Below are 26,782 nucleotides of genomic sequence, written 5' to 3' on the forward strand. Positions count from 1 at the left end.
GCTGTATCGAAAAATAACCAATACAATAAGAGAATTAGAACCAACACATTCCCTCTGCATAGTTTTTCTTAAACTAAAGCAGGACAGTATCTAGTTGTGGATGTGGTGAATCTGGACACTAACTGATTAATTGTTTTCTGCACTCTAAAAAATAATACACTGGCTCAACTTAAAAAAATTGAGGTAACAATTTGCATGGATCTTTTTAAGTAATTTCAACTCAAGCCGTTTTTGAGTAAATATTGTGAGACTTATATAGTTAGAACAACTGAATTATATTATATGATCAAATTAATATAATTAAGTTGGTTCAACTTAATTAAGCTTTTAGAGGACAAATCAGGTTGATTGTGCTAAACTAATTGAGTTCTTCTCACTATAAAAGTCTCACAATATTTACTCAAAAAACAACTTGAGTTGAAATGACTTAAAAAAATTAAGGTAACAATTTGCATGGATCTTTAAGTTATAGTAACTTACTTCACTTCTGTCAGAATAAAAGCACACAGCAATTTAAATTTTCTGAAAGCATTGTTTATTTTTAAAGCAATGGCAACTGGTCCAGTTGTGCAATGAATGAATGTAGAGATCCGTCTGAATTCGTCATTTATCTGTATAAAAGAAAGGCACAATGTTAGAATATTTACCTCAAGACAAACAACAAAATGAACAAAATCTACATGGTTTGCAGGGATTGACACATAATATTTCTCAAACTTCAAAAATAAATAAATGTTGGCCTACCTATTAGGCCTATGTTCAGGTTAAGCTAAGAATGTCAAATGGCCCACAAACCTTCATAAATAGTGACAATGTTAGGCTTAACTAGGGCGACCAAATATGATCCTCAAACGTGCAGTGTTAGAACTAGCAATGCTAAAATGTTAAGTCGGAATACAGCTGCCACGGTGAAATTTGAAGACACCAGACAGCTAAATTTACCTTTACTAACTCCAAATGATCAAAGGGCAGGCTGCAGGTAACTTTGAAGGCGCCAGCTACCAAAGTCATCTTTTCAAATGGTTTAATTATCGTGCAAGCAGCAGCTAGCTTGAAGACACGATAGCTACTGTCTGTAGATAGCTAAAATCCATCTTTTCAAATATTCAAATTAGCAAAAGGGCAAGCTGTAGCGTTAATTTCATTTGAGTGTCACGTGACAAAGATTTTGATGCACTGTGTGCCGTTGTTTGAACAAACACAAAAATAGTAGGCTAGACTACTTTGCACGTACCTGTGATGTTCGATGCAGGCTACAGGATCCTGTGCCATAATTTCTGTTACTTCTCAGGCGTGGTCTGGAAGGTTCTGAACGTTTAGTTGTGTTATCAGCTTTATAAGTTTGGTCACGAGATTTACAAGTTTCAGTAACTTAATACTTTCTATTGTTAGGTGAAAGCAAGACTGTGTGTTGAAAATCCATATATGAATAAGTTGAGACAGCTTTCTTTCTTTTTCAGTATTACAAACTCCTTAAAATAAGTTGTCAACTCACCTATACATGTACAAGTAGCAAACTTAATTTTTTTATGTCGAAAATGTTCTTCATTTTAAGTTTTATCTACTAACATCTGAATCATTTTTTAGAGTGTGGTGTGCTGTCTGAATGGGGTAATTGATTTTAAGGTGATTGATTTTTATCAGGTGTAAACACATTATCAGACAGATAGGCCGACTGAACTGAATCACATCAGCAATAAAAAATTGGCCGTATCAAAAAATAACCACCTTCACTTAAAATCTAGCTTTGGTGAGAATTAGATTTGGAAATGTACCTTCTTAACATGTGGGGTTGAGGATCAAAGGGATCAAAAAACATAATTTTGGTTGTCTGACTATCTCACCAATAGATTCAGACAGACAGTTACTTTGAAAAAGTATGGCCTCAGATCTGGCATAACCAGACATGCATTATTGCTCATATTACATAGCATTGCAACACATAGTTTTCTAACCATTCATATGCATTGAGTATATTCTGTAAGAAGAAAACCACTGAAGTAGAGAATATTCTTTCAGATTTGGAGGAGATATTCCCTCTATGTTCCCCCTGTGTGCGTCATCCTCTGCAGATTCTCTCCGTGCTCTATCACAGCCTGCACAGATGAGAAACTGCAGAGTGATGCGCCCTTTTCAGCTGCAGTCTCAGACGCCCACAGACAGCCTGATCCATCACGGCACGACACTCTGGAGTTTGGTGAAGCACCCTCTCCTTCTTATTAAGCATCCTTCACCTTTGATGAACAGTTGACAACATTCCCCACCAGTCTAAAAAACCCTTATAAACAGGGTCATGGGTGTTTACCACATGTTCTTGGTGTATTTTGTGCTATTTGAGCAATTTGTTTTTTAAATGTCATCACTTATCTATTAGATAGTCAAATTCCGGAGTCAAATTCCTTGTTTGTTTATGCAAACCTGCAATAAAGCTGATTCTGATTCTGATAGTGATCTCTGCGTTCAGTAACCACAAATAATACTATGATTTTGTTTTGTTTGCTGATCTGTTGGCTGATTTGTGTGGTCTTAGTCTGCTCTAGTAGGCCTGGTGTAATGTACAGAAAAATCACCACACAAACCAAGGGGACATCAAACGCATCATGCATGAGATAACAGGCAAAGACAAAAGGCTTTGGTTTTAGGGCCTGGTCCCCCAAACCTCAATTAGCCCTGTGCTGCCCAGGAGACGGTTCTTTTTCGACACAGCCACGAGTCTTTATGTGTGACGGCAGACCCAAAGTCAATGGATGGGGGAAAAAATGGTGTCAGACATGAAAAATTTAGCTGACCAGCCACTGACTGGCTTTGAAGAGTAAACATTTGTTAGGTGTCTCTCTGTGCAAGCAGAGATAGGGAGCCCATGAATTGGCAGTGCAACCTGAATTGCGTCCATGACGGGGGACTCATCGTGTCAAAACCATTAATGCCGGGATGGGGTGACATGAAATGTATTGATCGCATTGGGACAGATGGCCTCGGCAGATATAAAAGTCAAGTCCTGTTTCGGACGGAAAGGTAGTTTGGAACCTGAGGTGCTCTCATCATGATCTCTGTCGCGGTGTTGTCCTTCCTGGCTGTGATGTGCTCCACATGGAGTAGTAACGCCTTTCCACTTTACTCAGATACACCACTGGAAGCTCAAGAGGGTAAGCTGTTACTGATTCTTTCATACTCGTTTACCTTGATAATTCTGTATTTTTGTGTGTATAGGTATTAAGAGATATATATTTCATGATTTATGAAATTTAAAACATTCTACAGACAGTGTTAAAATATTGACATGATTAGGATTTCAATCATTTCTGTAGTTATGTGGTTTCTGTAGTGGTGTAGCTGAAAAAGTTGGATCAGAAGTCTCCTGCTCCTTTAAATTGTCTAAACTGTAAGACTGTGAGTCTCATACTTGAAGGGGTGATAACATTAATGCCGGATAATGAAAGGAATGTCTTGAATGTATGTGGGGAGGATAGCCAGCTGCCTAACACCTCTGTGTATAGCTCATGGAGAGAAATCATTCAACAGAGATCAGGGTACAATGTGAGGCTTTGATAACTTAGAAAATTCCCACACCCACAACTCAATTAGCATTAAGATAAAATTGTACAGAACAAATACCTGGACTGTCAGGCAGTGTTTTAGGTCTCGCAGCTAGATTTCTTGGCTTATGTTGAGCCTCTTTGGCAGCTTGCAGCTTTTAACTGTTAAATCTTAATCAATGTTCTCTTGTACGTGTTATGTCTTAGCCCACTCCCACGACAGCCTGCTGCGAGTTCAGTCTATTTAGGAGACTGCTACTCTGCCATTTAACGCTTTTAATGGCTTCAGTGTTATCCTGCATGCAGATTGTTTGCTCATTTTTTATCACGGGTGGTGCAGCCAGTGAGCTCTAAAGAAAGCAGAGGGTGGTGCAGCCAGTGAGCTCTAAAGAAAGCAGAGGTGGGCGGCTTTATTGATGCCATTGTGTCCCGTCCTCTCAGACCTGCTGGGGAAACTGGTGGAGGAGGTGGAGGAGAGCCAGAGCAGAGATGCAGGCGAGTCGAGAGGAGTCAAAAGCATCTACCCCCTACTTCTGGACCAGGGCAGAGAGAGTCTGGGGAAAGGTGAGCGTGTGGTTTAGATAGGTGTAAGAGGCCATTCCAATGTCATGATCAACATTTTTCATTGTCACTATTTTGTCCTCATTTTGCAGGTGAGAAACAATCTTTGGAACAAGAGAAAATCAGCAACATGGTAAGATCCTCTTTCGTAAAGTTCTATCATGACCAGCTTCATAATCGGTCTTTACGCACAACAATGAACTGTTGAAGTGGTGCCACAGTGATACGATTTCAAAGTTAGGAACGGTCTTGTTGTAACTTCAGGTGGATGGCCTAAAGGAAGTGGTGATGAAGCTTGCGGCAGCAAACAAACTTCGCTCCCAGGGATTCACACGGTCTGACCAGAGCTTGCCAAAAAATAATAAAAGAGGTGAGTCAGATCCTGCACAAATCCTCTTAAATGTCTTTTGATATAAAATGCATTGCAAATACAACTCTCACTAGTTACCACTTACAATAAGCATAGTCCTTTCACATTTTTGACCATGGTATTTTTTATGTATTGCACAATTGAAGTACTGTGTCTTGGTGCTAGGAGACATGAGAATAAACAGTGTGAGGTCTCATCCTTCAGATACTGTGTTGAGTATTTTGTAACACAATTTCATATATTTCCCTTTCTTCTACTGCCCCCCCCCCCTTCCCTCTCCTCCTGTCTCACATGCAGCTTGTTTCTGGAAGTACTGCGTCACAAACTGATGGGAGTTCAGTGGAGAGGGAAACCTCTGAGCTCGTCTGTATAAAATCATCCATCATATGCTCATCACTTGCCGTAGCCATCAAATAACTATCAGACGTCCTTAACACAATGACTGTTTTATAGTGTTCAAAAGCTGTCATAAATAAAGGATATATTTTTAATGAACTTGAGAGCAATCTAGCATCGGTGCAATAAAAAAGAATCCTCTTGTTATATGGGTGAAAAGATGTGCTGTGTGTGTGAGAAGAGCCCTGTGTTGAACAAAACGGCCATGTCATCATGATGAGTGTCCTTATTTTTCACTGTAGGTGAATGACGTTTGATATAGCATTTAGATATCATACAGATAACAACTCTTTAACAGACGTATAATTACAGTTTATGAGGTAGCTAACAGTTTGAGCATGTCTCATAAAAGTGTTTTAAGTATCCGCAGTAGGGCGTTTTCTGTGTTTCTGTCACTCCCACAGACACAAAGATCATATCTTTAGAATCTTTTATTTTTTTTTACATTTAAAGCTGAAATATTTCAATCTAGGTCATACTATATCAGATGATTTCAACAGTATCACAGTACAACCATTTATGTGCAAACCCTGTTATTTTTGGTAGTTAACATTCCGTCCTAAGTATGGTTTGAACGCTTGTCTTATTCGTTGAATAAAACACTGTGAACTGTGTTGATGCGGAAATAATGTACTGCTATACCTATCACAACCTTGTAATTCTAAAAGTCATCCCATTCAATGCATTTCAATCACACAGTTGACAAGATTAAATAAAATAAACATGCAAGCACATTTAGTCTCATACAAAAGTATTAACACTTATTTACAATATTAACAAAATTCTAAAGTGGATATACAGTCAATTGCACACTTGGCCATTCTTTGGGGTTTGCAGTATTGAGTATCATTTGCATTTGTCTATATTCTTTGCTGATATATACTACACACGAACAGTCAGTTGCAGCCATTCCACATTTGCTGAAATACCTGCGGATTATTTTTTTTCCCTTAATGCAGTGCAGAAAACATTCTATTGAAAGCTGAAGGTTCTGAAATTTTGTCTAGGAATATTTTGTTTTTTTTGACAAATTTTCCAGACCACTATTCTCTTTTTAAACCTATAAGACTTTCACATGGGCACCCTTATATAAATGTAGCATAAAAACATATGTACACTTGTGGCAAAGCCAATGGCAAAGCTCTCTTTAGTAACAGTGTGTGAATCGGGGGAAGACTGGTGAGGGTTTACTGCCTTTTGGTGGACACACTCAGATAGGCCTTCTCGATCTCAATGTCAGCAGGGCAAGTCTGCGTGAACTCCTCTCTCTCATAGGCGTTCCTCAGGTAGCGCCAGACGCCTGTGAACTGGGTTGGGATCTCAAAGCCACAGTACTTCTTAGCTGCCACCTTTAAAATAATAAAAAGAAAACTATGTTTTACTGCTCAGATGGAAACATTTGAAACACTGACCCAAACTTACAGAAAGCCATTTAAAAACATTCACTTTAGGTTCCAAATCAATATATATATATATATATATATATATATATATATATATATATATATATATATATATATATATATATATATATATATATATATATATATATATATATATACTCTTTTGATCCCGTGAGGGAAATATTTATTGTATTAATTTATTGTAAAATATTCCTTGTATTAAGATATTCCAAGTTCTTTAATGGAATTTAATTCCACCCATTTTCACCTTTCTGACACTTAGTCAACTCTACAGACTTTTATGGAGACCTGGAATAGTGTCTCACCTTGATGATGTGTAGTTTGGGCAGCAGGTTGCAGTCGGCCAATGTCAGGCGGTTGCCGTCCAGGTACTTCCTCTTGGAGACGATGATGTTTTCCCTGGAGTTGTGGTCAATCTCTTCAGGCAGGGGATTGTTGAGGAAGTCATCCAGACGTTTAAACTCACGCAGCAGGTTCTTCTCCTGAACTGCAATAGGATAAACATTTGCTTAATGTATGAGATTTATCATGGCTTTTTTGTCAAATATTTAAACAATTTTAAGGAAAAAAATATTCTGTGGTCATGCTGTTTTGTATCCTAAGCCTTATCTGAGGTATTTAACAGTTGACGTGCAAAGGCAAACCACACATGAATAGCCTTCATACTCTATATGTGACAGCATAACAACAAATAACCCTTAAACTTTACTTACAGGCGTTAGTGGGACTGTTTTTTATATAAGCAGAGAACTTGGCAAAGATGTCTGCTCCAACATCAAAGGACTCCTTGTTGAGGGGACTGAGATGTGGGTACCTGAGGTGCAAAAGAGAAGCCGAAAAAAAAATAAATCTATTAATCTATAAATCTATAAATCATGACTATGGTCAACCTTCCCCTATGCAGCTCTACCGAAAGTACATTCGAGCTCAACAATTGCTTCTACTCACGTTGGAGGGGCAAGGGTCTGCTCCAGAAACTCTTCGATCTTGATGAAGTCTGTTTTCAGTGTGCCGTTGTAGAGCAGGAAAGGGGGGTTGGTCCCAGGGGCTAATGCCTTCAGCTCCTCTGGCTTCCTGAAGACCACACAAAAGGCAAGAGTGAGAGTTAGTGTGTGTTTTTGTGTGTGTTTTTTTTAGTGTGTTTGTTTGTGTGTGTGTGTGTGTGTGTGTGTGTGTGTGTGTGTGTGTGTGTGTGTTTTTTGAGTGTGTGTGTATGTGTGTTTGTGTGTGTTTTTTTTAGTGTGTGTGTGTGTGTGTGTGTGTGTATGAGAGAGAGAAATGGATTAAATGTGTTGATAGACTACCAGGGAGTGGACCTTAGACACGACAGCTCTTTCCTTGGCCAGCGGGCACTGAACTCTGTGTGCTTATTTTTTGCACACAAGTGGCCTGAAGGCCTGATTGATGACTCTAAAAGCACACTTACTCATTAAGTAATCACAAGCCTGTGGGAGAGGCTAGATATGTGAAAAGGGTGGATGCCGCCCAGTGTTTATCTGAACGCTTAATTTTTTTGGCCTTTGTTCAAAGCGTCCTGAATTTATTTGCCCTGTAAGTAATGACCAAAACCAATTCTTCTCTTAAAAGAATGACTTGATTATTCAACTGTTTGCTTAGAGTGCCATGGGACTGTTTGTCGATTTTGTGGCGAGCTTTTGGGTGCGCCCCTCCCAGTTAAGCAAGAGAGGTTAAGTTTGGGCGAAACAAATCCATAAAAAATGAGGACAAAAATCGTAGATAAAATAATTTCCATTCCAAGTTGGTCTCCTGCGTCAATAAAGATTGGACTTGTTTCTCAAACAAAGGAACATTTGGGATTTCAAAGTGTTTTTTGGGAACAGGGCTTGCTTACTTCTTCATGTCGACGGTGGTCACGGTAAACTTGACTCCTTTCAGCCAAAGCACCATGAAGAGTCTTTGACAGAAGGGGCAGTTGCCCACATTCTCTCCATCGTGGCCCGCCTGCAAGCACACACAACCTACGGTTAGCAACCACACACCCAGACACAGCATGCCTTAAAGGACACATACATAGTTTAAGACATTATGTGAATTCACAAGATGCACATTGACACAGCAAAAGACACTCGCACCCATATTCGAGAGCACATGATTTTTATCTTTTTAATGTTTGCTAATCATATGATCTTGGGTAATATAAGATTTTGGTAGCTGACACACACACACATACACACACACACACACACACACACACACACACACACACACACACACACACACACACACATCATGCTGTGTGGGGGGAAGGTGGTTGGGTTATTTTAAGGAGAGGAAGAGCATGCATTGTCCTAGCGGGAGAGATAGCGGATATTAGCAGTGCTGTCACTCCTCTGACCACACACCTGCCCCACGTGACGGACTGCTTTGATAAGAGCGCCACTGCCAACGACACAAACAAACAACTGCAGACGCTTCAAATGTAGCGAATGGGGCCAGTACAGAACTCTTGCTCCGTTGCCACACAAAGGGACGGAAAGGGGTGCACACAGGACACAGAGGGGAAAGAAAATACCTTTGAGACTTGAGACCTCATCAGCCTCAGCGCTGGCCTCAAATGGAGACATCAAAACAGTAATTTTTTTTCAGATCTGGTTTTGATGTCTCCGTTTGAGAGCCAGCGCTAAGGCTGATGAGGTCTAAAGCGTGCGTGAGTGTTTGTGTGAGTTGCTGTGGGTGTGTCCGTCACAGGCTTTGGGCGAGGGGTGTCCCTGTTCTGTCGCTATAAAGCTTCAGTGTGTGTGAGAGAGTGTGTGTGAGTGTGTGTGTGTGTGTGTGTGCGTGTGTGTGTGTGTGTGTGTGTGTGTGTGTGTGTGCGTGTGTGTGAAGATAAGATGCATGTTGCTGCCTGCTGTATGTTTATTGATAAAGGTCGACGTCATCGAGAACAGTTACACATGCTCATCAGCAGCTCCCTAGCACGACACGCTGGGTTTACGTAACCATGGCACCGACACCCATGACATGGGCATAAACTTAAGATTCACACACGATGCCCACAATGATCTCTGCCCTCTGTCACAACCAGCTCTGATTGGTTGTGCACCAAATGTGGACCAAATATCACAACCTCAAAAAGGCCCTTTTTAAGTTAAGTTAAGTTTTAAAGCCTTAAAGCCTTAAAAGGATGCAGTCACCATACTTAACATTATTATCATGCCAAAAAAAAACGGAAAAGGAAATATTTTTAATCCATAGTCTTCTTATGTTTTCCCTCCTCCGGACTTGAAAACAATCTGACAGACAAATCTTGTGGTCCATACAAATGAAAATCAAAAGATCAAAAAGTAGCTGAGAGTCATGTCACAAAGTTGTTGAAGTTAGATATCCTAAGAGACTGTGTGCGGATGCTCTTCTTCCACTGAACTTCCACTGAAATACTTGAAAAAAAAAGGAAATCAGAAACAGACCTTAATGAAGAGTTCGATGCTGGGGTCTTTGTTGGAGTTTTGCCTCTGTGCCATGTTGTCCTCAGGGGATGATGATTAGTCGTCAGTAGTGTAAGTCCAGTCCTCTGAGCAAGCACAGCAGTGTCAGAGAGCACAAGTACAAAGCACCAATAAACTGCCAACTCCTTCCCGAGCCGTATAAATATGTGTCTGTCCGCTAATGCGCAAAACGTCAGAGCGTCTGAGGACAGTGAAAAAGAAAAGCTTTGTTTTTTGAGAGGGTTGACGCGAGTCTGCTTGGCTCCTGTATGACTATCACTCCCTGAGCACACTTTTTAAAAAGTCTGAGGAGGAGAGGGAGGGGCCCCCGAGGATGGGCGTGGGGTGTGTGCTCTCATATAAACACCCTGCCAGAATCAGAGCTCAAAATAGCAGCAATTTTTACCTCCTGAAACATGACGAAAACACTGTGGTGACACATACCCCGCATTGATACGCACGAGGGGCACAGGAAAAAGGGGACGTGTTAATAGCCACGGAGCCCCTTGTTTGCGGATCGAACTCCTCTGTGAAACTGCCACTGGGCTACACTCACAAAGCTTTCACTATGCTCCGTCACAATGTACCTCCTTTCCTGCCTTCATTCAATTTGGGGGGGTGGGGGGTATGAGGAAGGGGGGGGGCACATGTTAGAAACACACGCCCTTCCCTTTACGATTTTAGAGGACAAGGTAGGCCTACACATGTAGCTTTCCATAAAGGACTCCTTTGAGTTTAGTCATTAATTCCATCCGTTTTTTTTTTTTTTTTTTTTTGCTGTTGAAAATAAGGGGAGTATTTTTCCTCCTCACTATTTCCAAATATTAAAATAGAAGAACGTCACATTGTACTGCACAGCAACTCCACAAGATTGATTTTTTTTTGGTAACTTTTTTTTCTTTTTTTTGTCCACTCTATTTCTGTGGAAACCATATACTGTATAAAATAGGTGGAAACGCATAATTTCACTGCTTGTGCATTTTAGTGAGTGGAGTCAGTGATTAGTCATGCTGGAGGTGGGAACTCCCGGATTCCAGCTTGGATTGGAGATCCCTTTGAGCAGAGATGTACGATGGGGGGAGTGGGAGTAGGATGGGAGGAGTGTTTGAGTGTGTGTGTGTGTGTGTGTGTGTGTTTTTGTGTGTGTGTGTGTGTGTGTGTTTGTGTGTGTGTGTATCTATGTGTGTGTCAGTGTTTGTGTGTATCTATGTGTGTGTTTGTGCAATCATACGTAATTGAAAAGGTCCTTCTGGTCCCATATATAGTACTGAATAAGTGAGGACATGGCCTTTCTTGATGCTTAATCAGTCATGTTTCTAAGACCTGCCCAGTCCTTCATTGACTGAAGGAGTTTCTCATTGTGGAATGTCAGTGTGCATTAGGATGCCTGTGACCTTGTTTGGTTTGAACAGGGAGGGTGTGCTCTGCATGAGGTTCTTGTTGAGAACCTTGACCTTGACATGGGCAATTGACATAATGAATGGTTGAGGCGGCCAGACTGTAAACTTGTGAAACACTTGGACTTGCTTCAGAAATTTCACAACACACAAACATCAAGACGGTTCACCCGAGAATGCAGAAACAAAATTACAACATTAGTCATTCTGATAGCTTTAATGGGTCTCACAGAGCAGTTTCATTTCTCCTTTTTAAACGTCTTTCTTTTTCCCTTGCTTTCAAAGATTTGCATCACATACACACACCAGAGCTGGCGGGTGTTGGAGTTTCCCCCCACAATTTCTGAGAAATTATGGCTTTTATGGGAAACCATCTTTGGGAGGAGGGTAGCACAGCATTAGTTTGTTCAAAAGGCGAATGAACAAAGATCAGATAAAGGGGAGCTCTGTTGGAGAAGAAAGTGAAGTCCTGAGAGACGGAGGAGAGAGGAGTCTGTGGGGAATAGAAACATCAGTGCTGTCAGATCTCATGTGTCCTTGTGAGACGGACTGGGAGTTTCCCCAACTGGAGGAGGAGGAACGAGGACGGGGCCGGTGAGGGGGGCTGGGGGGGCGGTGGGGGAGGCAAGAGAACAAAAGCTTGAAATGGAAACCCGGACAAATCCTGGAAATTAGGCACACAACACTCCGGCGTGCACAGGAAGCCCGGCAGGGCAGCCGCCCCCACCCTCTCAAAGCCTCCTGGGACTCTGAGTCAGGCAGGCAGTCCGGCTGGCAGATAGGCAGTCAAAGTGTGGAGCCAGTGACCACAACCACCACAGCACAGTGGGCCACCTCTCACTCTCCCCTCACGTCAGACTGGACACTTTCTAATCAGCTCTTAAATGGTGGCGGTCTGAGTCATGTCACTGGGCCATGTGATAACATGAGCTAGCATGGGAAGAGTGGCATTCCAGCGGTGGGTCAGTGTGGGGCACAAACACCGCTCCTGGACGAGATAATAGCCACACCAGAGTAAAGCAAACATGTTAGGGGTGAGACGAGGGAAAATGTCTTTGCTTATCTGACCAAGAAGTGGCTGAGTAGACAGCTTGGGTATCCCAGCCCTAGTAATGTGCACATTCCTTTCTGTCACAGCACTGCCCAGCGGAGGAGTGTCTGCCTCCTCACACTCAGAGGGCAATAAAGAGGGTGGTGGAGGGCCATTCAGAATTTCACAATCATCTCTTTTAGTCATCAAACGGACCGGATGAATGTATTGTACCTGCGCCGGCCAAACGGGGAAAGGCAGATTAGATGGGATCTCACACATCATAAGTGTGCAGTGGTCAGGGGGTGGGGTTGGAGAGGGGGTGGGGGGGGGGGTATTGACCTCACCGAGACATGGGCTATGACACACCAAGCCCAGGATTGTTTATCCTTTCACTGTTTGGTTGCTACAGCAACACAACTCTGTGTCAAAAACTATTGACTGCAAATATATTTGGTAGAAACTAATGAAGATAAGATTAAGCAAAAGCACTGTTTTCAAACGTGCTTGCTGTGTGAAATACAGAGAGGGGGAGAAATACAAAGTGTTTCTTTGGAAAAACAGACATGCTGGAAATCTGCACCTTGCCACTGACCCTCCACCTTTTCCATCCCATCGAGGAAGGAAGCGTTTATCTGGTGGAGATGGGGCAGCCTCAAAAGGCCAGGGCGGTTGGAGCTCACCCTGGAAGTCTCCTCTTTATCTGCCCTGTCCACAGGACCCTGTCCGGGAATCGAGCAGGAAGGGTCACTATTGATACTGGCATCACGGTCCAAATGTGCTCACAGAAACACTCGACATGGCTCCCTTTCTACAGTGTAGCTGCAGCCAAACATCAGTGTTAGCATAGCCTCTCATCCTAGATCATTTTGGGACGGGTCTGGCCTTGATCCGGCACGGATGCGTTTAAGAGTCAGCTCCAGCTGTGCTCACATCTTAGTCCTCCATTTTATGTTGTGGTAGCAGAGTAGCCAAAATGCTACCAGTAAGGCCTAGCTCAGTGTCATCAAGATAGATGACACAGCTGTCTGTCCCATCTGCCTCTATTACCGTGACAACAAGAGAAGAGGAGCATCCACACAATAGCAGTATTGACACCCCCTCACCCACACAGCCCCACATACACCACCTCCCTCCTCTCCTCACCACCCTTCACGGCCAGAGGACCATGCGCAGTAAACAACCCCCTTGGCAGAGCAGGCACCTCTCTGGCATCCTTCTGCAAGATGGGCACCACGCGTCCTCCGTGGGGCTTCAGCAGGTCACCACGCGTCCTGGCCTCCTGTGTCCTCCTGGCCCTGGGCGCGCTCACACACACGGCTCAGGCCGCACCGGATTTCACCGGTGAGTTAACCGCTTGACCTGCCTTTGTTTTGTTTTTTTGAGTGTTGGAGGGACAAAAATATGAGGGCTGAAATGTACGCGTCAGCCAGATGGGCTTCATTATAATGAGAGTCATCAAATGTAAAAAGAGTGATAGGAGTCTACTGTATGCATGTGTGTGTTTTTGCATGAAAGAGGCATGAGCGTGTGAGGGCTTTTCTGCAATTTATCGCTTGCACATCCTGTACCAAACAGCTGCACAGTGTCACGCTGAAAGACGTGTGTCAGGGTTAAAGGAGCTGTGTGTGTGTGTGTGTGCGTGTGTTATCACTCTGCCCACTCCTCATTGTTTCCAACGCAGTTTAGGAAGGGGAACAGTCAGCTGAGTTAACCCAAACCTCTCCAAGGCAAGGCAATACAACCACAGATTGGGGTTGGACTCATTCATGAAAATGGCCTGGATAAGGATGGCATAAAGTCTCAGTTCCTGGTTGTTTGGAGTCTTTTGTGGCAGCCGTGGCCCACTGGACTTGTAACCGGAGGGTTGCTGGTTTGAGCCCCGACCAGTAGGCACGGCTGAAGTGCCCTTGAGCAAGGCACCTAACCCCTCACTGCTCCCCGAGCGCCGCCGTTGTAGCAGGCAGCTCACTGCGCCGGGATTAGTGTGTGCTTCACCTCACTGTGTGTACACTGTGTGCTGTTTGTGTTTCACTAATTCACTGATTGGGTTAAATGCAGAGACCAAATTTCCCTCTCGGGATCAAAAAAGTATTTATACTTATACTTTTGTCACCTTTATTTCAACATTAAAACCTATATAAATAGTAACTGAATAATCTTAATTTCAGTGATTCTGCATGAATGATGTGCAGATGATGTTGTTTGGTTTAATGTTTTTTTCTTGAGAGATTTGTTATCAAAATAAAGTTTTTAATAAATGTTTGTTACCACATGCATATCAGTGAACTGCCAGGTAATAGAAGGTTCTCTCTTGCATCACTGTTAATGTCAAATTAATATTTTAACCGGTAATCTGAGACAAGCCAGGGAGTGGCTTTTTTAAACAATGCTGCACTAAATGGGAACTGCACACATTTGGAATACCCAGGGGTGGCATTTCTCATTTAGTGACACACTAATCTCAAACGCAGTGGTGGCTCTGACCCTGATACCCCGCAGTTGACCCAAACAATATACTTCAACAGAGAGAGAGGGAGTCTTCAGCTAAGAATAGCACATTGTGTGACTGTGCCTGGTACTGCCTCCCTGGAGTCTCGCAGCATGTGCCAGGCTGGGATGGAAAGCAGGCCAGCTCTGACAGAGACGGGGGCCTGGAGCCAGCAACCAGGCCTTTAAACATGGCCTCACACATATCACATACACTTACTGTTTACTATACAGACAATCACTACAGGGCAGAGAAAAGAGAGCCTCAGGTTTGAATCCACTGCTGCGCTTTGAGTTCTGCCACAGGGTCTAACAGAGCAGGAAACAGGAAGGTCCAGGTGTAAGCTCGCCAGCTGTTTGTTATTTTGCACTGAGGAAGTCAGTCCCAGCAATAAGATTGGTGTTTCATATAGAATAGCTGACCTGGTAATAATAACACAAGGTTGTTTTTGTGCTGAAATGCTAACCACTCTGTTTTAGCATTTATAGCACTGTTTTATCTTGTCTTGCCTCTTGGTTTGTCATCTTCATATTAACTGATTAAAATATCCATAATAACTCGCAGTTTGATGTACAGTATATTAATTGTTTTGTCATGACAGACAAAGTAGTACTTGGGAAGTGGCTTTGCAATTGTTGAGCTCCACCTAAAAGATTAGATATGGAGGTATATTTGTTTGAGCAAAGGTCTGATGTCAGCAATTCATGTTGATTGCATAGTATTACATAGGTGATAGATAGCAATGCTTAATATCCTTGACTACAACATCCAAAACATGCTGAACCTGTTTTTAGCTGGTCAGCCTATGTTTTCCACTATAGGTCAAGTTTTGGACATGTTTGGTTATATTTTTTAACATGAACATGTTCTTTAATGTTCCCTCAGTCTACCTGCACAAAATTCTCAGGAACCACACTGCACATGCGTGCGATGGAGACACTCTCGAAATCAGATGTCCCTCCAAAACCACCATTGCCATCCTCTCTGCTTTCTACGGACGCCGTGTGCCGAGCCAGTACTTGTGTCCAACCACAAACCCAAACGTCACGCTGGAGGAGAACACTGAGTGCATGTCCCCTGTGGCCGTTCAGGTACTTTTCCCTTTGGTATCAACATGCCTTTTAGAAAACAGTAGATAAACCTGTATCAGACACCACAAATGTTATTTATCATGAGGTCTGATTAACTACTCTAATAACAACAACAAATGTCTACTTACTGTCTAATAGTCTAAATCTAACTTCACACTAATGTCCATGAGTAAAGTCATGCTAAAAAATGCTGTCATATGAGTATTAGTTTCAAATCTATATTAGTTGTCACAAGGATTAAATTAATCTATGTCAATCTATGTGCGTAATGAAAGTCATGAGTAATGACCTGAATGAATACATCACTTTACCAAATCTGTACACAGACTGGCCATCTAAATCCTATCTAATGCCAATCTAACCCTCCCTCTCTTGTGTGTTTGAAGAAAGTGACGTCAGAGTGCCAGGAGCAAAGGAGTTGTCATATACCAGTCATCAGCCAAGTGTTTGGACAAGACCCCTGCCCTGAGACCAGCAAGTACATGCTTGTGTCATACAAGTGCCGCCCAGGTTAGTTGGGACACAACAAACTAAGATGTCTCTTCATCACTCTATGACCATTACATAATATGCAGTTATTCGTCATCATGGGTTGCTGTGACAAGCGCACCCAGCGTAAGTTTTTTTCCCATAATGATTGGCTTTACGCCAGCATGACATTGTGGTTAAAATGTGGTATCCAAACAAATAGATCATTATGTCTGGAATAAGTTCTGAGTCGCTCAGTAAACAGCAGCTTTGGGCTTTGTATCCATGGGAATGCTAAAATGTTTTTTTGTGTCCTTGCTTGAAAGAGCATCACAGGACTAAAATGGTATGTGAGAACGAGAGGTTGCGCCTGGCGTGTAAGAACGACACAGTCCTTGCCATCTACTCTGCTACGTTTGGCCACCAGCTGCACTGGAACCACGACTGCCCACAGGAAAACGACGTCAAGGCCGACATGGGTCTGCTGCTAAATAGCAATACTGCCATCTTGTGGAGTGATACTATACTGCACTTATTCAATAACACTCCACCCATTACAAATGTTTATGAGTAGTTAACTGCCCACAGGAAAACGACGTCAAGGCCGACATGGGTCTGCTGCTAAATAGCAATACTGCCATCTTGTGGAGTGATACGATACTGCACTTATTCAATAACACTCCACCCATTACAAATGTTTATGAGTAGTTAACTGTGCAAAAATAAGTTTTTGTTTGTCTGCAGATACAATATAAATAGCAAAAGCTACAGATCAGACTCACAGTCATTGGGCCAGTGCAAATGTACGTATGATTGTATTCCAGAGTGTTTCTCATCCACTGCCCTGAGGAGAGTATCTCGTCGTTGTCATGGCAAAGCCAACTGCTCGGTCCTGGCAGACATTCAGAATTTTGGTGACCCCTGTTTCCCTGGAACCAGGAAGCATCTGCGAGTGTCCTACACATGTGGTGAGAGAGGAAGTGAATCAGACTGAATACTTCATCATTGTACCAGAACAATTTAAATTTACCCATTTAATTCAAATGGCGGCTCTAGGGGAACAAGATATTTCAGCTGGTGACATCACTGTATGAACTTTGTATTCAGTGTTGGGTGTAGCGTTACAAAAGTAATGTAATTACTGTATTGCTGTTTGCGGTAACGTGGTCATGTAAGGCATTACAAAAAATGGGTAATATTTTACTCTGTACAAACTTCAGTAACGCGCGTTACAATGCATTTAACCCGAAATTAAGTGGTGTTTGGTTTTGATACATATTCGCAAACACCACGCGAGAATAAATAGTAAGAACGTAGTAGAAATAGTAGAACGTTATCTCCTGATACTGGTTGAAGATACCTGTGGCTGCAGCAGACTCGCAGGCGCACTCTATTTGCGGGATGGACATAAGCCTACGCTCATTATTTTCAGCTTGTCAGAGACAAGGCTATGAAGAACATAATAGTTAGTGCACTTTGTGTGCGAAACCGAAAGATCTTTCTATGCCTCGCGAAATAGCACAAGTAAATTAATGAAACATCTAAAGTAGTGCCACGCTAATCTTTTTGATTCTTGATAAAACACAAACTATGCTGTTGTGCATGTCAGCTTTGTGCTGTGAACTTGAATTAAAGAGAATAAAGGGATAGAAATGCAGAAAAAAAGATTGTGTAGCTTGGCAGTGCCACAGCTCCCACCGCACGCGCATCACACACTTTGCTTTGGGCACCAAAGGACAGAGGGGGCACCCAAATGTAACCAATGAATAGTAGCTTTACTGCAAACTGCGTTTCACTCTTCATCAATAACGTTTACAATGTCAAAATGCACTAACACGATGTTACATGCAAGTTTGATACCTGATATGAAGCAACATAATTGCATACTTCCATTTCCAAAGCAATGAAGGCTGCTTAAAACAACTTAACATTGTGCATATTATTGTTAATATTGTGCTGTCAATGTAACTCAAACAAATAAGGCTTGTAAACAAGAGCTGGCAAAAGGGCATTATGACAACGTAAAGATCACTGCTCTTAAAGTGACAGTGCACCATTTATAAGTAAAAAAGCATTTCTTTAGAAATTAATGGTCTGTAAATAATAGGCCTTTTTATTTTACTTTAGGTGTTTGAGTTATCATTTAAATGTCACTCACTCAAAGCCACTCACTTAAGGCACCGAAATGGCCAGCAGGCCACCATCTTGACATGTCTTTATTAAAGGAACCGTATGTAAAAAATGTATTTCAATTAATCCTAAAATTGCCCTGATATATCACTAGACATTAAGAAATCATGTTCATTTCAAATACTTATATCACTGACAACAGTAGTCTGGCCAGGATATTGTCATTTAAAAAGTGAAGTTGCAGCCCTCAACTGATGATGTTGTCATTTTGTGTTTTGGCCTAATGCGCCACCCTCCACCTATTTACTAATCACAAAGTCAGTAGTGTTTCGGCATCCGGTTGCCAACACTGCCAGTCAGTGGGGAGGGCAAGGGGATACACTGCTCTACTAGCCTGACGAGCCAGACCCACATTAAAATGTAGGGTCTGGGCACTCACCGTTCACAGTGCTCAGTCCGAGGGGCGGGATAATCGGTTGTCTTTAAAATTCCCTCTGCACGCAATAGGACAGTGCTAGAACGAGTCCCATGCGTTTTCCCACCAGCGGAGCTAGTTGGCTAGTTCTAACTTTTGCCAACTTAAAAAAAGCTTAACTCGTGTCAAGCTGTTCACCAACAGCAAGATCCATCTTTGTTTTCAAGTAGCAGGGAATTCAAGCCAAACCGCTGCAACTCTGCCATCAATCATTATGTTAAGCCTGCCTAACGATTTGATTGGCCTGATAGAAGTTTAATTTTTCCAGCTCACAAGCCAACGGAGAGTTGCTAGACTAGCCCTGGCAGCTGCCGCTAGGGTGCGTCTAGATTTCTAGGCTACCGCTCTACAGTAATTTGAAAGTGATTGTAGTACCAGTTTTAGCCACAATCTTACATACGGTTCCTTTAAGCTTTGATTTACAATATAGTAGGCTCTCTATTGATTTTAATGAGTAGGCTTAAGTTACAGTATTTCTATCACAATTTACCAGACTTTTTTTTTTCTTTTCGGTTTTTAACAAAATTCTGACTATGATTGTTCCTTGTATTGCATCATGAGCACTGCGCCTATTGCATTCTACTGTTGTTAAGCCTTCAGTCATTAAGCTCCATTGGAAGCTCAAGTTCATTATGTAGAATGGTAATGCAATAGTAGTGTAAGTGTAATGCCTTACAATTCAGAGACAGTAATATTATAATGTAACAAATTACTTTGAAATGACAGTAATAAGTAATACATAATACATTACGATTTTGAAGTAACTTGCCCAACACTGGACCTATCACTTCCATTAAACAGCTCCCTATCCTCCCGGTTAATTACATCTACAGTATAATGATTTGATATAAGTACATGTTTGGTATCAATTTACTGATTGATCTATGGTGACAATTGGGCTAATGAATTTCAACTGTAGTTATATATGACTCTATGCATGGATTAGAGGGAATAAGCCAACAGATGAACCTCTCGTACACAGGCGGCTGGTACACAGGCCCCGGCGTGTCCAGGCCACAAAACATTTTCACCAACTCTCTGGAAATCTTTTCCCAAATTCAGGGTATGTGGTTCAGTGGCTGTTTGGCTATGAGAACCTATCTAGCCAGTCTATCTAGCAAGTATTCTAAGATTATCTAAATCTTAAATCCCTTATGTGTCTTCTGCACAATTTTAAACAGTACAACAAAGTGCTCTGCATCTGATCATTTTTTAATGCTATCAGAGTTATTGTCAGCTCACCGCTGTTCAAACTGTGACTTTTCTAAAATTGTCGGTCAATTTTATCCCTGTTAGTTATTTTTAATGTCACTTCACCTTTATTCCAGGGCACCAATTCAGATAGGCCCATCTGTCCTCCTTTTCACCCTGGACCTTTCACTCCACAGGTGTTCCAGAGACAGTAGCCCTGTATTTTGTCTCAGGGATCTGTGCTGGCTTGGTGTTCCTGCTATGTTTGTTTGGTCTGAAATCCACACTCGTGCGAGATGCCAAGGAGCTGTTCACTGAACTGGGAGACGAGATTAAAGCCACGCGTCGCCGAGGCAACAGCAACTTTGAGGACGACGACATCTCCGACGCCTCCTTCCGTCGGCTCACCCAGTCGTACCGCATGGCGGACATGTTTGGCCCAGACATGATCATGACTGTGGAGATGGTGGAGAGGGGTGATGAGAGAGGGAAGGAGCTCACCAATGGGGATATGTGGCCTCACCGGGACTCTAGTCCTTATGCCATACACAACATAAAATCCTCCTCTACATAACAAAACTGCCCCATGAATTTCTTGTTACTGTAACATTAGAGGAAAGTGGGTGTGGATATGTAAAGGAATGGGTGTTGTGGGGTTAGGTCATGTGAATATATTCAGTGACACCCACACACTAAAACTGCCTAGGATAACTACATCCATAATGATTTGAGAGTTGCAATATTAATTGTTCAAACTGTAAAATGATAGGAATGTGAAAATCCCAGTAGGTTTAAATAGCCTAGCCTATAAAGTGTAAGTAGGCATATAATTAACCGTATTATCATTCTGTCTTTATGAATTTTCTTTATGGTACAGTTTATTCAAGTTAATAAAAAATATTTTTTAACATTGGCTTTCTCAGATCATTCTTTGAGGGAACCACTGTGTAGGCCTATGTGTCTGAGTGACCAAAGAAAAATGCTTAAAATAGAAACGACTCTTAAAAGATATAAAATGACCGGAACGTCATCAAATCTGTTAATTTACATTAGGCTACAGTACATACTTTTGTAGTTCACTGATTCTTGAGATAAGGGACAAAACATGTTCCCCATCAAAGTGTTGCAATTTCCCTTAAAAAACAATACATTATTTCATATAAAAAGGCTTTAAAAGTTGGCTTGTGTATGTTTAGACTCTTTGTTTTGGCTATATTTATATTATTTCATAGTAATTTCATGAAATACCAGCACTGTACTGTGAAAGCCCATGCAAATGAACTCGACCTCCGCAGAGGTTACAGTATCAAACTGCAAAAATAAAGTGTTTTAAAATGCCCAAAATGCACAAATATGATTATGAGGTTAAATGGATGGCTTAATAAAATATCACAAAATACTTAAAGTAAACATTGCATTATTTTATACATTAACAACAGCCTTTCAAAATCTGTCCTCAATTCATGTCAACTCCGTCAGATATTTTTCAAATTCGAAATAAATCAGGCATATTTTGGTCAGCTTTAACCCTGAGGACCCCCTTTAACGTCTTTCTGTTGATGGATGCAGCAGTCCAACACATGGTCTCGTAAGTGTTTAAAAAAAAAAAAATATTCAGCAAACAAGTTGAAATCCCAGTGGTCACAGCTTTAATGTGTCAACACTGTCTTCAAAGTAGAGCTGAATTCAATCAAGAAGTTTGAAATAAAAGTTGGTATTTTGGTTTAGTTTAGTGGCAGCTGGCAACTGAGGACAATCAAAACGGCTACCATCTACATGATTAAGTTAAAAAAAAAACATGTTGTTTTGTCAACTCCGTCAGACGTCAACTCTGTCAGATATTTTGTCTGACGGTGTTGACATGTAAGCTGACGGAGTGGAAAAGTGCTCCCAACCCAAATACTCATTAAGTAATGTATAACAACTACATAACATGATAATATGATCTAAGTATCCATGTTTATTGACTTAAAACATCTTAATATACCCAAATGCCAAATAACTTATAATAATAACTCATAAAAAGTATTTTACATATACGTACATAAGTAGTTTTTATCTGTACTCTAGGCAGACATGGCTAGAAAAAAATTGTCAGTGTAGGAGCAAAAACAAAGAAACAGTACCAGAGAAAAGGGAGAGAAAGAATTAACAGTGACCCAGAAAGCAGTAGGGACAGTTAGACAGTAAAGAGCAGTTAGAAAAGGAGAGACAGAGATGGAAGGACAGGGTCCAAAACAAAAAAGTAAAACAAGAAGGAGAATTAGGACCCAGAGCAAAAAGGCATATCTTCTTTTCCACAAGAGCTGAGAAGGAATTATACAACTCATGTGGCACAGAAACGAGCCGCTAAAAAAAATCAGGTCACAGACAATTTACACTGCAAATCTAATAAAATCTAACCAAGATTATTCATCTTATATCAGATAATCTTATTATCTTAAGATAAAAAACTAGTTTGTATTGTTTTCAGTATAAAGAGACTTACCTAGCGCTTTCTCATGAAATCATTTGACTTAATTTAAGAAATGTTTGACTTATTTTAAGACATCTCATCCTGAAAATAAGAAAATTTTCTTCCAGTGCGTTAGGCAAATTTGTCCTAAAAGCAAGCCAATTTGTCTGCCAGTGCATTAAGTAAATTTGTCTTGATAACACTCCTTAAAATAAGTGATCTTTCAAGAGAGCGCTAGGTAAGTACCCTGGAAATCCAGAGTTCTTGCAAGAGCACAATGGAATTGTCTCTGCAAGACACTCTGGCAAAGAGCAATGACGCACGTTACTTTTACCCCAACATTCCGGGGAACCAGCTAAACTGATGAAGACAGCGCTGCAACGTTGGAGGACAGTACATATTGATCGTAGTGTTATCCGATTGTGTCAAAGTCCGAAATCATTCAGAGTAAACATGGTCTAGCGTTATCCAATTGCGTTCAGTGAGATTTTTTAAATGCATGCTTGTTGCCGCCCCTCGAGTTGGGCCATTGTTCTTTGTCAGACCCTTAATCTATAGATTATCAGGGTCTGGTTTTTCCAGGCTACCAGGTAAGTCTTTTCATACTAGAAACAATACCAAATAGATTTTTTTTTATCTTATTATGATTAATAGCACTTGGTTAGATTTCATTTTTTGCAGTGTATCAGGCAAGGTTCTAAAGAAGTCTCGGCTTCTTCATAGGCTTCGCCAGTTTGGTGTTAGGTACAGACAACTATCATGCTCTTGCAGTGAGCCATTGGATTGCCAATCCTTTCCCCCAGCTACTCTTTGAGAGACTGCTCAGAGGAGCAGCAGACTGATGCAAGGGCCAGGAAGAGCCGTCCATTGGCCATGTTGATGGAGGAGATGGAAGACGAGTTGGGAGAAGCAGGGGATTTGGTCGATGAAATGTAAGATTTGGTGGATGAAATGGAAGAGGAGCCATTGAAAGATCCTGGGCATACTACTGTTGATATAATTATCAACAGTATTGAGACAGGGGATTGGCTGGCAGTGGTGGTTAGGAAAGTCCATTGATGTAGATATAAAACAAGATGAGAAAGTTGAGTTTTTGCATCCTTGTGGTCCTACTGCCAATTTTCACCCTAAATATGGGAGGAGGGTAGCCTAGAAATCTAGACGTACCCTAGCAGCAGCAAATGTAATTTGCAGCCAGGGTAGTCTAGCAACTCTCTGTTGGCTTGAGAGCTGGAAAAATCAAACTTCAATCAGGCCAATCATATCGTGTGTAGAGTCGGTGGGCGGGCTTAACATAATGATGACATAGTTGCGACGGTTCCATGTGAATTCCTTGCTACTTGAAAACAAACAAGATGGGTGCTGTTGCTGGAAAACAGTGGTTGAATTGCGACTGGAGTTAAGCTTTTTTTTTAAGTTGGCAAAAGTTTGATCAACTAGCCAACTAGCTCCACTGGTGGGAAAGTGCATGGGACTCATGAGATATAGGCAGTGTTGGGAAGGATACTTTCAAAAAGTATTCTGTTACAGAATACAGAATACATGCCCAATTATGTATTTTGTAACGTATTCAATCTGAGTAACGTATTCTGAATACTTGGATTAGGCTACTTCCGCATTGAATTGCAATGCAGCCATCAAATCCTGCTTACTAAACAGGCCTATTCTGGTGTGTTCTTCTGTTCCAAATGGCTGAAGTGTTATGCCCACATAGGAGAATTAGGCCGTGGGCCGAGGGGCGATTTTGTGTTTCTGAACTTTTTTTCACAGTGGAGGCGGCAAGATTTTATGGATACATTCTACGTGTATATTCACGTTAGATAAAAATTGTTGCCACTTACAGCTAATGAACATATTTTTTTTATCGATAACTTTATTCCACATTATTTTCCAGGAAAATAGACAAGACCGCTATATTTTGGGTCCTAAATGCATGACGTTTGTTCCTTGTCATCCAATCGCGTTCTTGGAATTACGCCGGTGTGGCTTGACCCGCCCAAAACTGTAAACAAACCCCTGTGTCCAACGTGAAACGTGAAATATTTGGCCTTTTTATTTGGATAATTTTTAGGCTTTTGAACTCTTTACTCAACTTGATATAAAATGAAACGAGTATGCAACTTAAATCCAGTATGGGTGTAGAAGTAACGTTTACAGCATAATGTATGATGGTTGTTCTGTTTCTTTGCAAACACTAATAAAAGTTTTTCATACATCTTGGAATTTGTATTTCATGCGAGTTGTATACATCTATCACGTCATGAAAAAGCCAGGAAATAGCCTCTTCGGGCACATGGTACCTGCATCACCTGCAGCCATGAACTGATGCATGCATGTAGTGGACGTTGATGGACCAATAAGCCCATTTACAGCTATAAGTTGGGACAAATTCATTCAGTCAGTGTTTCTTTGGAAAGACCTTGCCTGTAGAGAGAGTGTTGTTGCAGAAGAGGCAGTGCAGAGGTTTAATTTGAACAGCCAGGAATCAACTGCTATACCAGACAACGGTGGCTACCACAGAGATTGCTACTGCCATTTCACAAATAAAACTAAGATACAAAGAGCACAAAAGAGGAGAGAGAAGGAAGCTTTATTGCAAGAAAATGCAACAAAAGGTTGGTATCAAAAGATGAAACATTAAAATGAATGTAGTGTTAACTTCAATGTTGAATTCAACTTGCCCTGTAAATGAGAAAATAAATGACAATTAGTGGCAAGTCTATTAGGGGACATTTTAAGGAACCAGTTTGTGTTCAATTTGAATGATAGGGAGGAATACAAATACAGTACCTACATTCACACCTGCCTGCAGCCTTTGTGTTAATATGACAGGGACGCATGCTTATTCTGCAGTGGATTATGTTAAAATGAAGAGGAACACTATTTTAGTTTCCCATAAGCACTGCCCACACAATTTGATCCAACAGCTAGTATCTGTCAATTAATGCACTATTGTTGAGAGTAGGCTACACAACCTAAATCTGTTGTCTTCTGTTTAATGTGTAGGGATAGAGGTAGAGGCAGAGCTAGAGGATGGTGAGGAAGGTCCATCAAAAACTCGGGCTCTAAGGTCACACACCAGTGGTATTTCTACATCACAACGAGCACCACACCTACTACCTGTGCAGTGCATTATCTGCAGAAGTAACAAATACAAGCAGGAAAAACACAGCAAGAAAAGGTTAAAGGAGAAACTTTCGTTGTGTGAAACACTGCATGCTGGGAAACTGGTTCTTGCCGCTGAAGGCAGAAAAGATGAGGCTCTCCTCCTTCATATTAGAGACAGGGACTTGGTTGCCAGCGAAGCACGTTACCACTTCACTTGTTTCAGGGATTACACTAGGTACCTGTACTTAAAAACAAAGAATACAGAGAGCAGGCTCTATGAAATTGGCTACAAAACATTTTGTGAGACAGTCATTGAGGAGAGGCTTATAAAAAGGCGAGAGGTGTTTCGCTTGGCAAGGCTCAATACCCTTTTCAAAGACACTGTGAAAGAAACAGAGGGAGAAGACATAGGAGCGTATAAGGATCACCTGTTGAAACAGAGGCTTCATAAGTCCCATCCTTTTCTAAAATTCCACAAAGCCTCCAAAACATACCTTGTTTATGTAGACAATATATCTCCTGAGGAGATTCTCCAGGATATCGCCATGTCCTCTTCATCCTCATCTGAGGATAGTGATGGAGATATGAACCTGGAGATGGAGAGAGAGGAGCCTGACAATGCCACCACAGAGATCACAGATGATTATCGCTTTTTTATATCATGCTGCACTTACCCTCAAAGAGATCCTCCAAAACGCTGCCAAATCGTCTGAAAAACTTCCATGGCCTCCCACTGCAAGTGACCTCACCCTGGAGAGGGCCTTTGAGGTAGTGCCTCACCAGCTGTTCAATTTCATTGCATGGGCATCTGGAATTACATCAGAACCAGCAAACGAGCATGTTAGGGTCAGTTTTGAGGATAGCAGGAAAATATTGTCTTCCTGTCAGGACATCATTACCTTGGCAACAAAAGCACGATGGCTCATGCCAAAGCAATGTGCACTTGCCATGGCAGTTAGACATATGTCTGGCTCAGCACAACTCATTGGAATGTTGAATGGTCTTGGCCACTGTTCATCCAATTCCCTGGTCCTTGAGCATGATACTGCCCTGGCTAATCTGCAAATGGAGAAAGGAGAAACTTACATCTCAGAATCCATCTGTGCTGAAGTGCCTGTGACTTTGTTCTGGGACAACAATGATTTTGGAGAAGAGACCCTGTCTGGTAAAGGGACAACGCACAACACATAAGATTTACTTAACGACTGTCACT

General features: G+C 41.5%; 3 protein-coding genes and 2 long non-coding RNA genes across 6 annotated transcripts; 2 read left to right on the forward strand and 3 right to left on the reverse strand.

Annotated features, from left to right (window-relative positions):
- Nucleotides 1-553: 553 nt before the first annotated feature.
- Nucleotides 554-1,552, reverse strand: LOC125286134. Its single transcript, XR_007192128.1, has 3 exons — nucleotides 1,496-1,552; nucleotides 1,235-1,308; nucleotides 554-611 (listed from the first exon to the last, which is right to left on the reverse strand). It is a non-coding gene; the product is annotated as an uncharacterized LOC125286134 (long non-coding RNA).
- A 1,320-nt stretch (nucleotides 1,553-2,872) lies between these two features.
- Nucleotides 2,873-4,967, forward strand: urp1 (urotensin-related peptide 1). The gene is made up of 5 exons (XM_048230900.1): nucleotides 2,873-3,146; nucleotides 3,978-4,100; nucleotides 4,190-4,230; nucleotides 4,362-4,467; nucleotides 4,765-4,967. The coding sequence occupies exons 1-5, from the start codon at nucleotides 3,044-3,046 to the stop codon at nucleotides 4,794-4,796; spliced, it is 405 nt and encodes a 134-aa protein (XP_048086857.1). The 5' UTR covers nucleotides 2,873-3,043; the 3' UTR covers nucleotides 4,797-4,967.
- A 309-nt stretch (nucleotides 4,968-5,276) lies between these two features.
- On the reverse strand, nucleotides 5,277-10,026 carry clic2 (chloride intracellular channel 2). Its single transcript, XM_048230899.1, has 6 exons — nucleotides 9,716-10,026; nucleotides 8,140-8,249; nucleotides 7,236-7,361; nucleotides 7,001-7,101; nucleotides 6,593-6,774; nucleotides 5,277-6,212 (listed from the first exon to the last, which is right to left on the reverse strand). Exons 1-6 carry the CDS (start codon nucleotides 9,767-9,769, stop codon nucleotides 6,051-6,053), a joined length of 735 nt encoding a protein of 244 aa, XP_048086856.1. The 5' UTR covers nucleotides 9,770-10,026; the 3' UTR covers nucleotides 5,277-6,050.
- Nucleotides 10,027-13,301: 3,275 nt separating this feature from the next.
- On the forward strand, nucleotides 13,302-20,911 carry si:ch73-335m24.2 (protein eva-1 homolog C). 2 transcript variants are annotated; one of them, XM_048230680.1, is made up of 7 exons: nucleotides 13,302-13,504; nucleotides 15,537-15,742; nucleotides 16,129-16,252; nucleotides 16,537-16,689; nucleotides 17,035-17,190; nucleotides 19,735-19,878; nucleotides 20,204-20,911. In XM_048230680.1, the coding sequence occupies exons 1-7, from the start codon at nucleotides 13,387-13,389 to the stop codon at nucleotides 20,578-20,580; spliced, it is 1,278 nt and encodes a 425-aa protein (XP_048086637.1). In that variant the 5' UTR covers nucleotides 13,302-13,386; the 3' UTR covers nucleotides 20,581-20,911. The 2 variants fall into 2 exon arrangements, with proteins under 2 accessions (XP_048086637.1, XP_048086636.1); XM_048230679.1 differs by lacking the exon at nucleotides 19,735-19,878 and having other exon boundaries at nucleotides 13,307-13,504; nucleotides 17,035-17,178.
- Nucleotides 20,912-25,312: 4,401 nt separating this feature from the next.
- LOC125286704 lies at nucleotides 25,313-26,497 on the reverse strand. Its single transcript, XR_007192226.1, has 3 exons — nucleotides 26,469-26,497; nucleotides 26,244-26,377; nucleotides 25,313-26,159 (listed from the first exon to the last, which is right to left on the reverse strand). It is a non-coding gene; the product is annotated as an uncharacterized LOC125286704 (long non-coding RNA).
- Nucleotides 26,498-26,782: the final 285 nt, after the last annotated feature.

The sequence above is a fragment of the Alosa alosa genome, chromosome 21, assembly GCF_017589495.1.
Source record: "Alosa alosa isolate M-15738 ecotype Scorff River chromosome 21, AALO_Geno_1.1, whole genome shotgun sequence".
Classification (NCBI taxonomy): Eukaryota; Metazoa; Chordata; class Actinopteri; order Clupeiformes; family Clupeidae; genus Alosa; species Alosa alosa.

What these genes read in the sequence shown, in the direction of transcription:
- clic2 (XM_048230899.1), bottom strand. Translation starts at nt 9,769, where the DNA reads ATGGCACAGAGGCAAAACTCCAACAAAGACCCCAGCATCGAACTCTTC. An exon ending in GCATCGAACTCTTCATTAAG is followed by an intron (nt 8,250 to 9,715) that starts GTCTGTTTCTGA and finishes GTGTGCTTGCAG; the next exon opens with GCGGGCCACGATGGAGAGAA. An exon ending in CAGACCCTTGCCCCTCCAAC is followed by an intron (nt 7,102 to 7,235) that starts GTGAGTAGAAGC and finishes TTTGCACCTCAG; the next exon opens with GTACCCACATCTCAGTCCCC.
- si:ch73-335m24.2 (XM_048230680.1), top strand. Translation starts at nt 13,387, where the DNA reads ATGGGCACCACGCGTCCTCCGTGGGGCTTCAGCAGGTCACCACGCGTC. An exon ending in TGTCCCCTGTGGCCGTTCAG is followed by an intron (nt 15,743 to 16,128) that starts GTACTTTTCCCT and finishes GTGTGTTTGAAG; the next exon opens with AAAGTGACGTCAGAGTGCCA. An exon ending in GTCATACAAGTGCCGCCCAG is followed by an intron (nt 16,253 to 16,536) that starts GTTAGTTGGGAC and finishes CTTGCTTGAAAG; the next exon opens with AGCATCACAGGACTAAAATG.
- urp1 (XM_048230900.1), top strand. Translation starts at nt 3,044, where the DNA reads ATGATCTCTGTCGCGGTGTTGTCCTTCCTGGCTGTGATGTGCTCCACA. An exon ending in ACCACTGGAAGCTCAAGAGG is followed by an intron (nt 3,147 to 3,977) that starts GTAAGCTGTTAC and finishes CCGTCCTCTCAG; the next exon opens with ACCTGCTGGGGAAACTGGTG. An exon ending in AAGAGAAAATCAGCAACATG is followed by an intron (nt 4,231 to 4,361) that starts GTAAGATCCTCT and finishes TTGTAACTTCAG; the next exon opens with GTGGATGGCCTAAAGGAAGT.